General features: G+C 44.6%; 1 protein-coding gene across 9 annotated transcripts in view; it reads right to left on the minus strand.

The window, feature by feature from the left end:
- SMG6 (SMG6 nonsense mediated mRNA decay factor) overlaps positions 1-20,055 on the minus strand; it is a 242,658-nt gene that overhangs the window by 160,792 nt on the left and 61,811 nt on the right. For all 9 annotated transcript variants that reach the window (XM_017950238.3, XM_017950240.3, XM_017950241.3 and 6 more), the window contains one exon: positions 17,861-18,006. In XM_017950238.3, coding sequence (XP_017805727.1) covers positions 17,861-18,006 — 146 coding nt within the window. The remainder of the gene's footprint in view (positions 1-17,860; positions 18,007-20,055) is intronic.

Here is a 20,055-nt window from a genome sequence, read left to right on the forward strand (position 1 = left end):
TAGGTTCACTGACTAACAAATGTACCACTCTGGTGTGGGATATAGATAGGTAGTGGAGAAGTTTTTGTGTTGTGGGGGACAAGAGTACACGGGAATTTTATGTATATTCTGTTCAATTTTGCTGTGAACACAAAACTGCTTTAAAATGTAAAGTCTGTTTTTAAAAAGGACAGGTTTTATTCTGTCATTTATTCAACAAATACATGAAGGCCTACATTGTGTCTCCATGTATTTTTAAGACTGTAAAAAATTTAAAATGCTTAACGAAGCTGGCTCACGCCTGTAATCCCAGCACTTTGGGAGGTGGAGGTGGGTGGATCCCCTGAGGTCAGGAGTTTGAGACCAGCCTGGCCAACATGACAAAGCCCCATCTCTGCTACAAATGCAAAAATTAGCTGCGTGTGGTGGTGGGCACCTGTAGTCCCAGCTACATGGGAGGCTGAGGCAGGAGAACAGCTTGAACCCAGGAGGTGGAGGTTGCAGTGAGCCAAGATCGCGCCAGCACACTCCAGCCTGGGCGAAAGAGAGAGACTGCCTCAAAAATAAAAAGATAAGACAAGATAAGATAAGATAAGATAAGAAAAAGTGCTTAATGTCTACAGGAAGGTAGTTGCTGGACATTCTCAAACACTGCTAAGAGTGTAAGCTGGCATAACTTCTTCAAAAAGTAACCTAGGCCAGGTGCGGAGGCTCACGCCTGTAATCCCAGCACTTTTGGAGGTTGAGGTGGCAGATCAGGAGATCGAGACCATCCTGGCTAACACGGTGAAACCCCACCTCTACTAAAAACACAAAAAATTAGCCGGGCGTGGTGGCAGGCACCGGTAGTCCAAGCTACTCAGGAGGCTAAGGCAGGAGAATGGCATGAACCCGGGAAGGTGGAGCTTGCAGTGAGCCGAGATCGCACCACTGCACTCCAGCCTGGGCGACAGAGCGAGACTCTGTCTCAAAAAAAAAAAAACAAAAAAAAAACCTAGAAAAAAAAAGTAATCTAGGTTGGGTGCAGTGGCTCATGCCTATAATCCCAGCACTCTGAGAGGCCAAGCTGAGAGGACTGCTTGAGCTCAGGAGTTTGAAGCCAGCCTGGGCAATACAGTGAGGCCTCATCTCTACAAAATACCTGAAAATTAGATGGGCATGGTAGCACAGGCCTGTAGTCCCATCAACCTGGGAGGCTGAGGTGAGAGGACTGCTTGAGCCCAAGAAGAAGCTTGAGGCTGCAGTGAACTATGACGACACCACTGCACTCCAGCCTAGGTGACACAGAGCAAGACCCTTTATTAAAAGAAAAAAAAAGAAAAAAGGAAGAAAAAGAAAAAAGAAAAAAGAATCTAGCATCATGTATCAAAAGTATTAAGATGCCAAAACCCCTTCACCCAACAACTGAACTTATAACAATATAGTTTTTATTTATTTATTTATTTATTTATTTATTTATTTATTTATTTGAGACAGGGTCTGGCTGTGTTGCCCAGGCTGGAGTGCAATGGCATGATCTCGTCTCACCGCAACCTCCACCCCGGGCTCCAGCCATTCTCCCGCATCATTTTCCCAAGTAGCTGGGACAACAGACATGCACCACCACACCCAGCTAATTTTTGTATTTTTTGTAGAGACGGGGTTTTGCCATGTTACCCAGGCTGGTCTCAAACTCCTGGGCTCAAGTGATCTGCCTGCATGATTACAGGCATGAGCCACCATGCTTGGCCTATTCTAATAAAATAACATGAACCGCAGACAAAAATTTTATGGACAAAGACGTTAATTACAGCATTATTTATAATACTAGAAACCTGAGAAGAAAACGTCCCCAGAGAGGGTAATGATTAAATGAATGTTAACGTATTCGCGGGAAGCCAAGCTCAATGGCTCACGCCTGTAATCCCAAGACTTTGGGAGGCCGAGAAAGGAGGATCACTGGGGTCCAGGAGTTTGAGATTAGCTTGGGCAACACAGTGAGCCCCTGTCTCCACAAAAAATAAAAAATTAGCTGGGCGTGGTGGCATGCACCTGTAGTCCCAGCTACTTGGGAGGCTGAGAGACAGGAGGATCACTTGAGCCCAAGAGCTTGAGGCCACAGTGAGCTATGATCATGCCCCGGCGCTCCAGCCTGGGTGACACAGTGAGACCCTGTATACACACAACAATAACAACACCCATGAGAACATGAGTCAGTGTACATTAGGTTGGTGCAAAAGTAACTGCACTTTTTGCCATTACTTTTATTTGTATGTAAATTACAAATGTTTACAAAGAATTTTATAGCTTTGTATACTTGTAAGTAAAAATAGTAGAATCAAACATTTTATATTCAGTATCTTTTCATCTGTGTAAAAACTCCTTGAATATTTATACATTGTATAGGAAAGAACATCACTGACAGAAGTGGGTTTCTACTTTATCTTTTTTAGTACTTTCAATGAAACCCAAAATGTTAAATACTTTTAAAAAATCATTTAGTTTACATAAATAGGACAGAATTGTTCCAGTAAGGTGAATGTAAAAATATGATATATGAGTAGGGAAATAAAAAAGTATTTCCAGGCAGGAAGAAAGGACAGAGAGTAAAAGATGAAAGATTTAAGATACCAGAACAGATGAACTAATGCTGCTCTATAGAAATTTTCTTTCCAGAGCCCCAAAGATATTTACTCCAGGGTTAAGAGCTAATACGGTTTGGATTGTGTCTCTGCTCAAATCTCATGTTGAATTGTCATTTCCAGTGTTACAGGTGGGGCCTGGTGGGAGGTGACCGCATCATGGGGTGGTTTCTGATGGTTTAGCACCATCCTCCTGGTGCTGTCTCCTGATGGAGCTCTTGGGATCTCTGGTTGTTTGAAAGTCTGTAGCCCCGCCCCCTTCACTCTCTTCCTCCTGCTCCAGCCATGGAAGACGTGCCTCCTTCCTCTTTGCCTTCTGCCATGACTGTAATTCTCCTGAGGCCTCCCCAGCCATGTTTCCTGTACAGCCTGTGGAACTATGAGTCAATTATACTTCTTTTCTTTATAAATTACCCAGCCTCAGGTATGTCTTATGGCAGTATGAGAAAGGATTAATACAACAGTAGATACCAAAGCACATTTAATGGATTTTACTTTAATGCCAGGATGTAAAATATGCATTTGGAAATTATGCTTTCAAGAAAGTCAACTTAACAAAAAACAAGGCAAGACAGTAAGATTACGAGCAATAACCTAGTTAACAGATGCCCCTGCCCTTGCCATTCAATCTTTGTTGTACAGGCTGACCTGCTAACAGATTATTATCTTTTTTTTTTGAGACGGAGTCTTGCAATGTTGCCCAGGCTGGAGTGCAATGGTGCAGTCTCGATTCACTGAAAGCTCCACCTCCCGGGTTCACGCCATTCTCCTGCCTCAGCCTCCCAAGTAGCTGGGATTACAGGTGCCCACCAACATGCTTGGCTAATTTTTGTATTTTTAGTAGAGAGAGGGTTTCGCCATGTTGGCCAGGCTGGTCTTGAACTCCTGAGCTCGTGATTCACCCACATTGGCCTCCCAAAGTGCTGGGATTACAGACATGGGCCACAGCGCCTGACCTCAAATTATTCTTTGACTTGAAATTGATGTAACACATGTCTATTGAGAAGTTACAACAGATCAGGTACTGTTCTAGATGTTCACAATATATCAGTGGATAAAACAGACCAAAGATCCCTATTAGCAGGGAGCTTAAATTCTTGCAGAATAGTAGAGGGAAAGAAATAACAAACATATGCACATTAAGTAAATTATCTCGTATTTTGAAAATAAATCAATAGAACGGGAAGATAAAGAGTGCAGGTTTGGAGTAGAGTGCAGCAGTGTTAAATAGGATGGTTGGTGTAGGTCTCACGAAGGTAACATTAAGCAGACTTACAGGAGGTGAGGTATTCACCAGGCGGATGGCTGGATGCAGAACATTCCAAACAGAGAAAACAGCTAATGCGAAGGGACAAAAGTGGGGGAGTCTCCAGCTTAACAGATAACTTGCAAGAAGGGTAGTGTGGCTTAAGCAGAGTAACAAAGCCAGGGGGAGAACAGTAGTGAATGAGGTCAGAGAGAGGCAATGCAGGGGGCAAGAGAAGAGATCCATATATGAAGGCCTTGTAAATAATGTGGCTTTTACGCTGAGTGAAATGGGAAGTCAGTGAAGGATTCTGAACACAGCAGACTCTGTGTATGTGATGTGTGTCTGTGTTTGGAAGGGAACAGGGGAGGTAAGGTGTACAAAAAGAGACCACTTGGGAGTTTCAGGACTTTCTTTCCAAGTTTAAAAAGAAGTTTCATCCACAAGGGGTATTCAGGCTATGTTTGCAAACAGGGGTTTTCTCTTCCAATGAGGAATATTGAAGAATGTGTCAATGGCCTGCAATTGTATCCGTAGCAGGCATCTCAAAAATAATAATTACGAAACATTTTCCTCTGCTCATTGCCCTGACATGAGTTCTGGGCATCACCCTCTCTCAGGGGAGAGGTGAAAAGAGGTTATGTGGAACAGACAATGATAACAGGATGACGTCACAGGTGTGCCTCAAAGAAGTCCCTGGTGAGTTCGGCTCATAACCGCTCTGCAGTGATTTATTCGACCCTGCCAACTCCAGCTGGAGAAGAGATGCAGAAAGCTGACACAGCCTAAAGTCCTGGGCAGGCATTATAAGATCTTTCTCCCTCCAGTCCCCTGCCAGCTCCTCCCCTCTTTCAACCACTGATCCTTGCCTCAGAAGCCAAAGTGTGAACAGCACGTGTCCGGATTTCAGAAACCTGCCCAGCAGTTGGAAATTCCCTGCAGCGTGTCAACTGCTGCATCTGCTGTTGGCACTTGGGGCAAAGGGATCACACGCGCATTTTCTGAACATAAGCTTCAAGATAGGAGTCTTGTATGTGAAGAGGGGACTAAACAAGCCAGAACACTCCAATTACAGTAAATGCATTCCTAAATAGCCAACAATCGGCCTCCTGAAAAGGAAACCGAGACATACAAGCAAACCGAATAGCTCTAAGAACAGCAGTAGTCAAGAACAAAAGAACAGAGAACCCTGACTAATGGAAAGGATTTCATGGGCCAGCAAGGTTCACCAGATATATAATGTGATGTAGCTGAAACAAGAGCGTATTCTTTTCCAAATCTCTAACTCACATCTTTTTGTCAATAAATGGCTTCTATCACTTCAGTTGCAGCCTTTCCTCTCCACTCCTTTGATCTTTCTTCCCCATCGAATTAGCCCTCTAAGTGGTATTCTATACACTGGACTTCTCTTGGAAAAATGAAAAAAATGTGAGCCCAATGACACCATTTGCCATAAGACTGAGCTGTAAATGGGCAGGAGCTGGAAAAGAAACTAATCTTTGGAAGAGCAAACTACAGGCCCTTGCCATCCTGGATGTAGATGCCCAGTCACACTGCTCACAGACATCACAGGCAGAGCAAAAAAAAAATAAAAGAAAAGAAAAAGAAAAGAAAGTCACCTAGATCCATTCTCCCAATCAAATAGCTCATTATTCTGAAAAAAAAGTATGTTAAAAATCTTTTTGGAAAGCATTGGTGAGCTGTAAAATCCTTTGGTCAGAGATTGAGTAAAGATGGTAAACTAGACAGGTAAGTGTGGCACTACAAACAGCCCTTACCTAACTAAGAATATTTGCTACCTGATGAACTCGAGCTTTGCTTTCCAAGGCTTCACGGACACAGCCAAGATCCTTATCATAAAGCTAGGGTCTCACAAGGCTACACCCCAAATACACCATTTCAGATTATAGAGTCTCTAAAATGCCATGTTGAATATATTTTAGAGAAATAAAAGACAAGCTTACAAGTATATTTGGGAAATAAGAAACCATAAAGAAAGTCAAAGTGGATTTGATTAAAAATATATATTTGGAAATAAAAAATTTATTAAAATTAAAAACATTGTCAATGGGGCATATTTAATAGATTAGATATAGCTATGGAAAGGTTCAATGAACTGAAAGACAGTTAAGGAAATTATGTGGAATGTAGCACAAAAAGAAGGGAGTCAGAAAAATCAAAGTAAGGTTTAAGACACATCAAAAACTAAGTCTGATGTATGTCTCATCAGGGTCACAGAAGGAGAAGAGAAAGCATGGGGAGATGCAGTATTTGAAAAAAGAACACTAAGAGTTTTCCAAAACTGATAGGAAAACAAACAAACAAACAAACAAACCCCGTAAGTTACATGAAGCCCGACAAATACCTTGCAGGAAAAATTTTTAAAACTCCAAACTTAGACCAATCACCAAAACTATGGAACATCAAAGATTTTAAAAAGACCTGAAAGGAACCAAGAGCGAAAAGACAGACTTCTTTCAGAACAGAAACAAAACTGATAGTTGACTTTAATCACCAACAGTGAAAGCCCAAAGACAGTAGTAACCTATCTTCAATGGGCTGAGCAAAAGTAACTGTTAGGCTAGAATTCTATTACCGGAATAGGGGTAAAATAAAGCATTTTCAGACAAATAAAAAAACGAAGAAAATCTGCCATCAAAAGAACTTCACTAAATACATTCTAAATAATATACTTCAGGCAGAAAGAAAATGATTGCAGATAGAGGGTCTGAAATGCAAAAGTGAATGTAACAGTAAATATACAGGTGAGTTTAGGCCGGACGCGGTGACTCACACCTGTAATCCCAGTACTTCACAAGGCTGAGGCAGGCAGATCACTTGAGGTCAGGAGTTCGAGACCAACCTGGCCAACAAGGTGAAACCCGGTCTATACTAAAAATATTTAAAAAAAAAAAAAAAAAAAAGCTGGGTGTGATCACACCCTTGTAATCCTAGCTACTCAGGAGACTGAGGCACAAGAACTGCTTGAACCCGTGAGGCAGAGGTTGCAGCGAGCCAACATTGCACCACTGCACTCCATCCTGGGTGACAGAGTGAGACTCTGCCTCAAAAAACATAGGTGAGTTTGAATAAATATTTACTGTCAAAATGTTAATTAAAAAAACAAATAAACCAAACCAAAAATAACAATAACTTGTTTTATAGGGTTCAAAAGGAAAAAAGAATATACATGACAACAATGGCATGCAAATTGAGAAAATAAATTGAATAAATAAAATTTTAAGTTTTTCTGTGGTTCTTGTATTGGTTAGGAGGAGAATGGAAATCTGATTAACTTTTGATTTTGGCAAGGTTAAGTATGCATGCTTTAATTCCTAGGGTAACCCTAAAAGAAAAGAAGACTAGTGCTGGGGGTAAGGAGTAAAGGGCACGATGACAATGGTGGAATGGGAACAATCATCCATCCAAAAGAAGACAGGAGAAAAAGAGAAGCAGAAGAGACAGGAGAATGGGAAAGCACCAGGAGAAAATTTCTGCAAAATATCAATCTGATAAGGGGTTTATGTCCAGATTATATAGAGAACTCTTAAGACGTAATAATAAACACAACTTGATAAAAAAAAAAAACAGTGGGCACTTTGGGAGGCTGAGGCGGGCGGATTGCCTGAGGTCGGGAGTTCAAGAACGGCCTGACCAACATGGAAAAATCCTGTTTCTACTAAAAACACAAAATTAGCCCAGTGTGGTGGTGCATGCCTGTAATCCAGCTACTAGGGAGGCTGAGGCAGGAGAAATCACTTGAACCAGGGAGGCAGAGGTTGCAGTGAGCTGAGATCGTTGCCACTGCACTCCAGCCTGGGCAATAAGAGTGAAATCGTCTCAAAAAAAAAAAAAAAAAAAAAAAAAAAAAGGCCGGGCGCGGTGGCTCACACCTGTAATTCCAGTACTTTTGGAGGCTAAAGTGGGTGGATCACAAGGTCAGAAGTTTGAGACCAGTCTAGTCTGGTCAACATAGTGAAACTCTGTCTTGCTAAAAATACAAAAAATTAGCCGGTGTGGTGGTGTGAGCCTGTAATCCCAGCTACTTGGGAGGCTGAGGCAGGAGAATTGCATGAACCTGGGAGATGGAGGTTGCAGTGAGCCAAGATCACGCCATTGCACACTCCAGCACAGGCAACAGGGCAAGATTCCGTCTCAAAAAAAAAAAAAAAAACAAGTGGGGCTGGGCACTCACACCTGTAATCCCAGCACTTTGGGAGGCCGAGGCGGGTGGACCACCTGAGGTCAGGGGTTTGAGACCAGTCTTGCCAACATGGAGAAACCCTGTATCTACTAAAAATACAAAAATCAGCCAGGCGTGGTGGCGAGCACCTATAGTACCAGTTACTCAGGAGGCTGAGGCAGGAGAATCACTTAAATCCAGGAGGCGGAGGTGCAGTGCAGTGGGCAAGAGATCTAAACACAAAGAAGATATACAAATGGCAAATAAACACATGAAAAGTCTCTCAATCTTAGTTATTAGAGAAACACAAACCAAAATGAAATAGCATTGCACATTCACTAGAATAGCTAAAATAAAAAGAAATGACAATACCAAATGCTGACAAGGAAATAAAGAAAGTGGAACTCTCACTGCTGGAGGGAATATAAAATGGTCCCACCACCACAGAAAACAGTTTAGCGTTTCCTACAGAGTCAGATACACATGCCATATGCTCCGGTAAATCCACTCCTAGGTACTTAGACAAAAGAAATGAAAACATGTCCACAAAATACTTGGATATAAATGCTCATGGCAGCTTTGTTCATAATAGCCAAAAACCAGAAACAACCCAAATGTTTATCGACAGGTAACTAGATAAACAAAACTACAGAATATCCAGACTCCTCAGTAATACAAGGGAATGAAATACTGATACATGTAACAACATGAATAAATCTAAAAATTATTATGCTGAGGCTAAAGAAGTCAGACATTAGACACAAAGAGTACAGACTCTTAGGATTCCATTTACATGAAACTCTAGAAAAGACAAATCTAACACAGAATGACAGAAAACAGATAAGCAGTGGCCTAGGGCAAGGGGTGGGATGGAGATCAACTGGGATGGGCACAAAGAGAACTTCTGGGATAATGGAAATATTCTCTATCTTGATTGTGATGATTAGTTACTTGGGCATGTAAATTTGTCAAACTGGCTGAAGTGCATGCTTAAAATGGGTGTGCTTTATTGTATGTAAACTTTACTTCAATAAAATTCATTTTAAAATATAGGAAGATGTATATAACTCCCAATGTACCAATAACTGCAGTAACCATCAACAGACTCAATGCTTTTAATAGTCCCAAAGAGAAAACAACTGAAATGCCCATCAACAGAAGAATGGATAAACTAATGTGACTAAAATGTAGGATTACCACAATGAAAATGAATGAACTACAGCTACACATGTGAACATGGACAGAACTCGCAAACATATGGAACAAAACAAACCAGGGAGAAAATAATATAAATAGTATGATTAGCACGATTCCATCTATATGCAAGCAAAGCAAAATTATGTGTTTCGTTTTACTTTGACTTTTTTGAGACAAAGTCTTGCTCTGTCACCCAGGCTGGAGTGCAGTGGTGTGATCTTGGCTCACTGTAACCTCCACCTCCTGGGTTCAAGCAGTTCTTGTGCTTCAATTCAGCCTCTTGAGTAGCTGGGATTACAGGCGTGTGCCACCGTGCCCAGCTAACTTTTTTTTTTTTGAGATGGAGTCTCACTCTGTTGCCCAGGCTGGAGTGCAGTGGCACGATCTCGGCTCACTGCAACCTCCGCCCCCCAGGTTCAAGCGATTCTCCTGCCTCAGCCTCCTAAGTAGCTGGGATTACAGGCGCCTACCACGATGTAGAGCTAATTTTTGTATTTTTAGTAGAGATGGGGTTTCACTATCTTGGCCAGGTTGGTCTAGAACTCCTGACCTCGTGATCCACCCGCCTCGGCCTCCCAAAGTGCTGGGATTACAGGCGTGAGCCACCGCATCCAGACTAATTTTTGTATTTTTAGTGGAGACAAGGTTTCCCCATGCTGACCAGGCTGGTCTTGAACTCCTGGCCTCAAGTGATCTGCCCGCCTCGGCCTCCCAAAGTGCTGGGATTACGGGCGCGAGTCACCGTGCCTGGCCCAAAATTATATTTCATATATATATACACATACACACATATACATAATAGTTGATAACACTACAAAGAAAAGCAAAGAAATGAATTCGCAGGTCAGGATGACAGTTACCTGTTGGGGAGGTAACTACAGCTATACAGAGATGAAGTATACAGGAACATCTGAGTGACTGATAATATTCTATTTCTTAACCTGGGTGGTAGTTATATGTGCATTTACTTTATCCTTCTTTCAGATGTTTTATACTCTCACACTATTTTCTGTATCAATGACATATCTACCTTCTCCCCAGGCCACAAAAAGCAGCACAATCTCTTCTAAGAATAGCATGTAAAAGGCCTCTTTTCTAAAACAAGAGGGATACTAGACATGATGGTGAAAATATGAAACAATGTTCCTTAAAAAAAATCCGCCCACTCCCTTTTTAAGAGACACTATATATTCTAAACCAAGAGAAAGAATAAACACTTCCACCAACTAGTCATGGACTATGCTTTCCATTTGAGAGGGAGGCTTCCTCTACTCATGACAATAGTGCACACGGACGCCAGACAGCCCCGAGCTGCCCAAACAACAACCTTCTGCTAGCTTGTTTGTTGTAGCCCTACCGAGTCTCACGCCACTTGGGAGAATTCTGACTTACCCCAACTCTCATACCTTTACTCCTGTTCCTCTTCCTGTCTCAGATCAGATTCACAGGTCACTTTCTTCATCAGAGAACAAAAGACTGCTCGGATTTGGGGGGAATTCCTTGCACTGTCTAGCTGCCCAGAGAAGCTTTTCCTGTTTTCTGATATTAAAGGGTGGACAACTGACACCTGTGTATAATTTACTAGCTGTGCAACCCTGCTTAACCTTTCTGATACGTTTTTCCTCATCTATGAAATAGGACACAAAATTTCTGTCCAGTCTGTCACACAGAGCTGACAAGAGAATCAAAGGAAAATACATATGCAGGAACTGTAAAGTGTCATCATGTATTAGCACCGAGTCATTGCTGTGGCTGTCATCACTGGTCACACCCTGTAAAAACCACAATTCTTCCTCAGATAGGCATTTACTTGGTTAGGGTCCAAAGTTCAACACTTCCCGCCCCTCACCATCCCCCTAGAACATACCTACTTTCTCTGTGAATTCAGCACACAGTATGTATCTGGTCTGAGTCCCACACCCACACCCAAGCTATACATTTAGAAAACGTAGAGCTCTGAAAAGGTAGCTGAAAGTCCTGCTGCCAGGCTAAGCACATTGGCTCATGCCTGTAATCCCAACACTTTGGGAGGCTGAGGCAGGCAGATCACTTGAGGTGAAGAGTTCGAGACCAGCCTTGCCTACGTGGCGAAACCCTATCTCTACTAAAAATATAAAAATTAGCCGGGTGTGGTGGCCTGTGCCTGTAATCCCAGCTTCTCGGGAGGCTGAGGCATGAGAATCGCTTGAACCCAGGAGGCAGAGGTTGCAGTGAGCTGAGATTGTGCCACTGTACTCCAGCCTGGGCCACAGAGCAATACTCCATCTCAGAAAAACAAAACAAAAAACAAAACAAAACAAAAAAAAAAAACAAAAAAGAAAGAAAGAAAAGTGTCCTGCTGCCAAAATTCCCCCAAATAATGTTTCTCCTTCAGAATAAGTCCATGTCGGGGCAAAAAAAAAAAAAAAAAGTAAAACCACAAACAATCAAATTGAGAAGCTATAAAATGGCAAAAGAAACGAAATCTGGGCAACGTGGGATATTGCATTTCTGTACTCCACAGCAAAGCAGCCATGGACACCAAACCACATTGCTATCTTGGGGCAAAACAAAGACCATTTCTTCAACTGATATGATAAGAGGCTTAATTTTATTGAGAGGACAATCTTCTCATTTCTTTGGCTTTTCCTATTTCTCCTTCCCTAGCCTAAATGCATTCTGAAAACAAGGACCCTGGAACCCAGAGGTAGAAAGACAGGTGGGTCCCTTGACATACTCACTTCTTTAACTTCTTTTTCAGGGAACTACAGGCAGATCCATAGGCCGAGGTGCCGAGAGCAGTCTACACTAAGCGGCCTGTCGAGAGTTCTATCTCCCCGCAGGGAAAGAGGGCAGAGCTAAAGCATGCATCCTTCCCTGGCCTGCCTTCCAAAGCCTAACCTATTCTGACCTTTGAATCTACTTCTCACAGAATTCCTTGCGCAGGCTGGCTCTGTTCATTTTCTCTAAACTGAGGCATCCTGAAAATGAAGGTCAGGTAGCACTGAGTACCTATGGAAATCTACCCACAGATCCTTGTAGAGAAAAAGCCCAAGGGTTTCCACCGCCAAAGATACAGGAGGAGGACTGAGGGGGACAGTTTACACAGCTAACTCAAGCCTAACCTCTTATGAAAGGTGGATTTCCTGTACAACTGTTCTGACAAGCGGAGGATTAGGCACTTCATACATTCGGCTTGGGTAAGAGACTCACGACAGAAGTGAATCACCACAGAGGAGCAAACTGCTTTTCTGAAGGTCTCTAAGATGGGCTGTATGCTGGAAGACAAGGACATTTCGGTTGCAAACCAAACTCAACTAGAGTCACCTCCCGTCACAACAGAGGCATGAAACACCCCACACCTACAAGTTAAAGCTATCAGTCCTATACAGACAGCTGTAGCTAGCTAGCTCTCTGTCCCTCTAGAGACCCACATGTGACACTCCCTCTACCTCCTGTAATTCAGGATTACTAACACCATTCAAAGCAAACATAAGGCTGGGCGCGGTGGCTCATGCCTGTAATCCCAGTACTTTGGGAGGCTGAGGCAGGCGGATCATGAAGTCAGGAATTTGAGACCAGCCTGGCCAACGTGGTGAAACCCCGTCTCTACTAAAAATAGAAAACTTAGCCAGGCGTGGTGGTGGGCGCCTGTGATTCCAGCTACTCAGGAGGCTAGGGCAGGAGAATTGCCTGAACCGGGAGGCAGAGGTTGCAGTGAGCCGAGATTGCACCAGTATACTCCAGCCTGGGCGACAGAACAAGACGCTGTCCCTCCCTCCCCCCGCCCAAAAAAAGCAAGCATAAATGATAATGAAAGGAATGCAAGTCAGGCTCTACCTCAATCCCAGCTCCCAAATATCCCCTAAAAGCAGGCAACACCAACAGCACATGCAAGAAGTGTCTCTTGGGTGCCCTCTTGCTGCCACCGGGGCTTCTCTGCAAAGGTGAAATGGATGTATGTGCTACGAAACTGGTAGAGGGAAAAAGAGGGAGCCAGGGCACAGAAAAGGGAAGTTATTCCAGTGGTGGCCAATGAGTAACATCCAGTGATTTATAGGCGGTATAATCCAATAATACAGTAAAATAAAACAGTGTGTGCCTGAGATGGTTTTGATTCCAGGAATTATAAAACATTTTTGAAAAAGAGAGAACAAGAGGGGGGGAGAGAAAATGAAGGAAGAACCAAAAAAAGGCCAGATTGGAACAAATTGGGCACAGATGGGGGGATGCGAGGGGGTTTCAGTGCTCCCCTACAACAATGCTGCTTCAATTCTTCCCTTCAAGAAACTAGAGTTTTATTTCCTTAAATTACAAAATTTTTAAAAAATTAAAATTCTTGGCGTACTTGTGGTTTAGATCAATAGGTCACCCTGCGGCATCACGTCAACCAATTAGATGACTACCGAAGTGTTAAACACTGAGGCACGTGGAGAAAGCCCTTCCTCCCTTCAGGCTCAGGAATGCCTTAGAGAGATTACCAGTCATGACATCACTCTGGGAACCACCTATCTCACCACCAGCTTTGGACCTGGGCCAGGTAAGGAACACACTGCTCAGTGAGAGCTGGCTTTCCCAGAACTGTTGCCTTCCTCACCCATGCACTCAGCAAATGCTTACTGAATGCCGAATAAATACCAGGCCCTAAGCCAAGGCCCTCAAATGTCCCTTGTCCCATCCCTCAAATTTATCTATCCCCAACTACCTGAGTGTGCAGTATGAGGATTCCAGAATGCCGTATCCACTGACGTAGGACTCTGCATAGGGCCCATCCGAGAGCAGATCAAGGTCCCTCCACCAACACCCGTGAACCCATGAGTTTTAAGACCACTGCTGTAATTGGAAAGTTTAGTTGGCTAAATCATGTGGCATTACTCAACTTATTTGGCCCTGTAGGAAGGGGGGCAAATCTGGCCTCACATCCTCTGCGCCCAAGAGCGGAGTGGGCTCCTGGGAAAACCATAACCTAGGGAAAGGCAAAGATGCCATTCTCTCACCACCACTGAAACTTTTCCTTTTATTTTGCCTTCTGCAGTGTCCAAAGCTTTTCTACACACTTGAAAAGTAATCACAGTAAAATGTTAGCAACAATATGATTTCCATCCTGGATTACTGATATTGGGAAAAGAAGACAGTTATACAAGGGTGGCGCTGAACACACAAAAACAAATGATTCACGACAGCATTAGAGGCATCAGCAAGGGACACACTTTTAAAGAAAGGAATCTGCTCCCTGTGGCTCTCCAAATCATACTCCTTAGGCGCCACATCTACAGGGAAGACTCAGGTAGAGACTGCGAGGATCTCAGCTGCCTGGTGGGCCACAAGATCACTTCTGCTTCAGGCTGGAATGCTCCTCCTCCACAGAGTCCAGAAACTGACATGTGCGAACACCCACCCAGAAGGACATGTCCAAGAAGGAACGGAAAGAAAAATGATGGCCCAGATGTTCTGTAGCTTGCAGTGACTGCCAATTCACCACAGACCCCAGCACCTGGGAGGGCAAGGCAGCATCAGGCTCTTGCTTCCTGGTTTCAGGCAGCCAGGGCCCTGAGGGTGGGTGGCAACCCTGACAGCATGCAGACTGGCCAGGGGAGAAACCTTTAGAAGGGCACTGGCTGACGGGACTTGGGGGTTGAACACGCAGGGCTGATTTATCACTTCCTTACTCATAAAAATGTGATTCAAACTGCTGCTGATTAGTGAAGGATTTAAATCTTTACCCTCTCCCCAACCCCCTTCCTTCTCCACCCCCAGCACAGATGCTGCTACTCAGCCACAACACCCCCTTATTGCCACTGTCCAGGCAAGCACAGCACAGGGGACCAAGGATGATGACTCATGTGCTGGGAAATGGAAAAGTGCATCTTCCCACCAGCCAGCCCTGCTGAGCACTCCGCTTGCCCCTGTCCCAATGGCAGCCCACACAGTGGGGTCTAGACTCTGCTCGCCCCTCTCCCAACGGCAGCCCACACAGTGGGGTCTGGATGGCCGCCTCAGCTGCACACCGGGTAGTTGGCAACACGTCCACAGAGCTCTCTGTCCTCGCTGAGTGTTATATCCTTTGGCCTGGGCCGTTTTTCCTTGAAACACCCTTGGAGCCTCTGACCACCTCAACTCATACTCTTCTTGGCCCCAATTACCTCATCGAGGTAACAATGAGGTGAGAGTCAGGAGCAGACCAGTAATGAAGAGTAGGGTCTCAAGTACGGGCTTTATTTGTACATGTCTCTCCTGGCTAGAGGGTGCTCATTATGACCCACCATGGAAGAGTCCTAGAAAAAGTACCTTGGCCTCAAATCAGGGAACAATCAATTTCTTTCTCTGTACTCACCATCTTACCTTCCTTTTACCCATATTTTCTTTTTTTTTTTTTAATTTTTAATTCTTAATTATTATTATTATTATTTTTGAGATGGAGCCTTGCTCTGCCTGCCCAGGCTGCAGTATAGTTTGCAATCTCCGTTCACTGCAACCTCCATCTCCCAAGTTCAAGCAATTCTCCTGCCTCAGCCTCCTGAGAAGCTGGGATTACAGGTCCCCACCACCAAGCCCAGCTAATTTTTGGTATTTTTAGTATAGACAGGGTTTCGCCATGTTGGCCAGGCTGGTCTCAAACTCCTGACCTCAGGTGATATGCCCGCCTTGGCCTCCAAAAGCGCTGGGATTACAGGCGTGAGCCACCGCACTCGGCCTACCCTTATTTTCTTAACCTTTTCTTAACAACAGCTACAAGAAAAAGACTCACTGATGGCCTATTAAAAGGCCAAGGTATTCCTTTCCACGGAATAGAAGCTGCTGAAAACAGATGCTTCAGGGGCAAGGGCTGCAGGTCCTTCACATTCACACCTAAAGAAGCCACAGGTCATTTGGTGCAGGAACAATGTCTTGGCTGAGGCTACAGCTCTGAGACAGGCAGCTCACTGAACTCTGTGGGTTGTTTTTAGTGGAGATGGAAGATGAACAGAGCACCTCAGGAGGAAGATAAACAAGAGGGCACCTCGGGAGGAAGATCAAAAGGAGGGCACCTCGGGAGGAAGATGAACAGGAGGACACCTCGGGAGAAAGATGAACAGGAGGACACTTCAGGAGGAAGATGAACAGGAGGACACATCAGGAGGAAGGAGAACAGGAGGGCACCTGGGGAGGAAGATGAACAGGAGGACACCTCGGGAGGAAGGTGAACGGGAGGGCACCTGGGGAGGAAGATGAACGGGAGGGCACCTCAAGGCCCATTTCCAGAGTCAAGTGGGCTTCCTACTTGGTGCAGACTGTCCCTCCCCTTTGGGCCTCACCAGCACAGCACTTTACAAATTTTCTTCTCTTCTCCCTGAAAACCAGTGCTGTCACTTAGGACCCGATGCTTCCTCAGGGCCATTTACCCAAATAGCCATCTCAGGAAAAATTAGCCAAGTTCAAAAAGGCATCTAAGTCCCCGATCTTGCTTTCTGCTGGAAATTGTAAACGCTGTAGCAGGCAGCACGAGATGAGGAAATCCTCTAGGATTCAGAAGTGACTGAGAACCCAGACACACTCTGAGAGGACCTTGCCTAGTCCCAGAAAGACCCACATTTCCATTTCAAGGCAAAGTGTGGCATACTCACTCCCCCACCACAAGCAAGTGAAGCATAACCCGTAAGTACAAACAGGGAGATAAATAAACCGACTTCATGGTGAGAGAAAGTGCTATGAAAAGGGGCAACAAGAGACCCAGCGGCACTCTGTCAAGAAACACCAGGTCTGTTTTACAGCAGGGTCTCTATGGGCCAATTCCCACTTCCTGGCATTTCTTGCCCTGAGACCAAACGCTCTCTGTCACTGTTCTGAAATGATTCCTTGCCAGCATGGACCAAATCACCCTTGCAAATAAACACAGAAAATAATGCCACCCCTGTGCTACATAATTCCATCAAGTCATACCATATCATCCTTACCTAAGTGAAATGAAGGGAACGGAAGGGAAGGGAAGAAATCCTGGTAACATCCTTTGACCCTGACCTGGTCATCAAAGCATTTAAAGCCCTGCCAATCTGCCCTTCTCCCCTCTACTTCCACACCCACCCGACCCCCTATGAAAAAAACCCCAACACGTTCAGAAAAACATTTCAGAATGCACACTGGTATACCAGCCAAATTCTGGGCCTGGTGGTTTTTGTGCTTCCAGATTTGAATCACCAAAGCTCATCAATTTTTGGTTCTTACTCCCTGGCAGGCTCCCACTAGGGATATCCCATAGGGAACTAGACTTTTCCATATTGAACAAACAGGGTACATGAGTCCAGAAACAGCTATTCCCAATCCCTGCCAAGCGTATGGTCTCTGCAATGAAATATCTCAGCAATGCCTCTCCCTTGGGAGAGGCTCTGGGTCTGCAGCCTTCAAGAGGCCTTGCTGCTGCCTTTCGTGCGGCCAGATGTGCAACAGCATCTCTGCATTTGCAAACTAAGCTCTATACCCATGATTCCCTCCTTCCATCCCACCCAAGCACTGGAGAGTCATATAGATTTCAAAGTAAACTCAATATCTGAGACAATGGTAGGAAGGGGAGGGTGTGTGTGTTCTGGGGTGGGGTGGGGGGAGGTAGGTATGGTAGAAAGAAGCTACATTAATCTCTATCTGTCTATATTCTAGATGAAGAAACTAAACATTCCTTACCTTTCAGCTGGGAGTTGTGGACCGCAAACATATTGATGGTCATAAGCTGCAGCATGCGGGTACTTCCAAGGGGAGAGGGGCTGTGCTGCAGTAACACCTGGAACTCCCTGAGGACCTTTTCAGCCACTGCAGGGAATGTCTCCATCCTGCAGATACAGCAAACCCATCGGTGAGGCAATGCTCTCTTTCAGTCTCTCTTTTTCTCCCTCTCTCTCTCACTCACACACACACACACACACACACACACACACACACACCAGACAACTACTGCCTAGGACATTTCTGTGCTATTTTCACAAACCTTCCCGGAATCCTGTAATTTTGAACAAATTCAAGATAAAGGAGTTTTCAGGGTTCAGAGATGGAAACAACTCAAGTTTTGGATAAATCACTATGAGTGATTATGCTTTGGTATGCTATTTCCTCACCCCTGGCAATAACTGCATTCAAGCTGATATCAAAGTTTCTCTCTGAAACCATCAGCTTTTCTAAATACTCAACAAATTTCCTAAAACCTTCATAGTCCCTAAACTCTCTGGTATGAAACTGAATTCAATTAAAAGAGTAACATGAATCTTAAAAAAGAAATTTTTTTTTCTTTTTTTCAGACAGAGTTTCGCTCTTTTCACCCAATCTCGGCTCACTGCAACCTCTGCCTCCCAGGTTCAAGCAATTCTCCTGCCTCAGCCTCCTGAGGGGCTGTGACTACAGGTGTGTGCCACCATGCCCGGCTAATGTTTCTATTTTTAGTAGAGACGGGGGTTTCACCATGTAGGCCAGGCTGGTCTCGAACTCCTGACCTCAAGTGACCCACCTGCCTCGGCCTCCCAAAGTGCTCGGATTACAGGCATGAGCCACTGCGCCCGGCCTAAAGATTTTTTACTCAAGGGTTTACTTTAGGTAACCAGACATAGTTCTGCTGTTGTCTTCTGAGGTACTATCATACTGACTGTTCCACCTGAGGATCCCAAATTTCCCCTTGAAGAATGCCTAGACCTAGAGGCCCCCAGTCATCTGTCTCAGTTCTTCCTGTGTTGCCGTCGTCCTCCCTCTCACAAGCCTCTGTTCATCGGGGTCTGTATGTTTTCAGGCCAGTGGAAATATAATGCCCTGGCCAAGTGCCACTCCCAATACAGGAAGAGGCTGTAACGCAGGGAGGCAGAAATCTAGCCAGTGACCTAGGGCTCCTAAGGAGAGGTCATTCAAATCACTCCTTGCCAACTGTGGCCACTGGATCCCAAACAGCAGTGCATGCCTGGAGCTTCTTTGGCAACAGAAACAAACCACAGCTGAAGTCTTCAGAAAGAAAAAGCAAGTTCAAGCTTGGTGCTTGAGAGAGTAACCAGGCACGTAGGCCTTAGGGCTATGCCAAACAATTCGTGGTCACCAAAATATTTTTTACCATGTCCCCCAGACCCCAAATAAACAAGCTGCTTGTGGCATACTTGTGGGGTTGGGGAAAAGCTCCAGCTTGGATTAATAGCTTCTGAAAAGCCACAAGGAAGGTAATCCTTCTCAAAAGATAGAAACCAGTCTCAAGTTCTAGGGGAAGGTGCTTCTAGCTTCACCCATCCGGGCCCTTCCCGACTGAGTAGCGCACTCCCCAGATTACAAAACTCCAGGTTTTCTGGAATCCTGGCAATCTTCGCTCCTTGCTCTTGGATGGCAACTCCTATTACTGACCCCCTGGTGCCCAGAAGTCGTGCCACAGTTATGGGTCAATTACAGTTTACATTCCAGTTCTCCTCTCTGCTGAGCTGTCCTCATTTTCATTGGCACAAAAGATGCCATGCATTTGCTTTTTTTCTCCACATGCCATTTCAAGTACCCACCCCTCCAAAACAAAACAAAACTATTTTTTTTTTCCCCTCTAAAAAATGTCAGAGCCGTTAAAACTCTTGAAAGATGTGGAATGGCAGAGAGTGATATGTTTGGGGCTGGACTAGATCCATTTTTCCCCATGGGCTATAACAAAGGTTTCATTTTAAATCCTGACACTGTGCAGTACTCTTTCTGGTCAGAGGTGGGGAGGGGGGCTAGCACTTCTCGTTACGAGAATAGCAGCGTTCACTCTGCTTGAAAAGCAGCCACGCTGGGCAAGTTTCAGAGCCATGTGTCTCCGTGTTGAAAGGCGGTAGAGAGCCAGCACAGAACGACAGGACAGAAGTGTCACGTGGGACAGTTTTGCTTCGAAG

Source organism: Papio anubis, chromosome 17 (assembly GCF_008728515.1).
Source record: "Papio anubis isolate 15944 chromosome 17, Panubis1.0, whole genome shotgun sequence".
In the NCBI taxonomy this organism is placed as follows: Eukaryota; Metazoa; Chordata; class Mammalia; order Primates; family Cercopithecidae; genus Papio; species Papio anubis.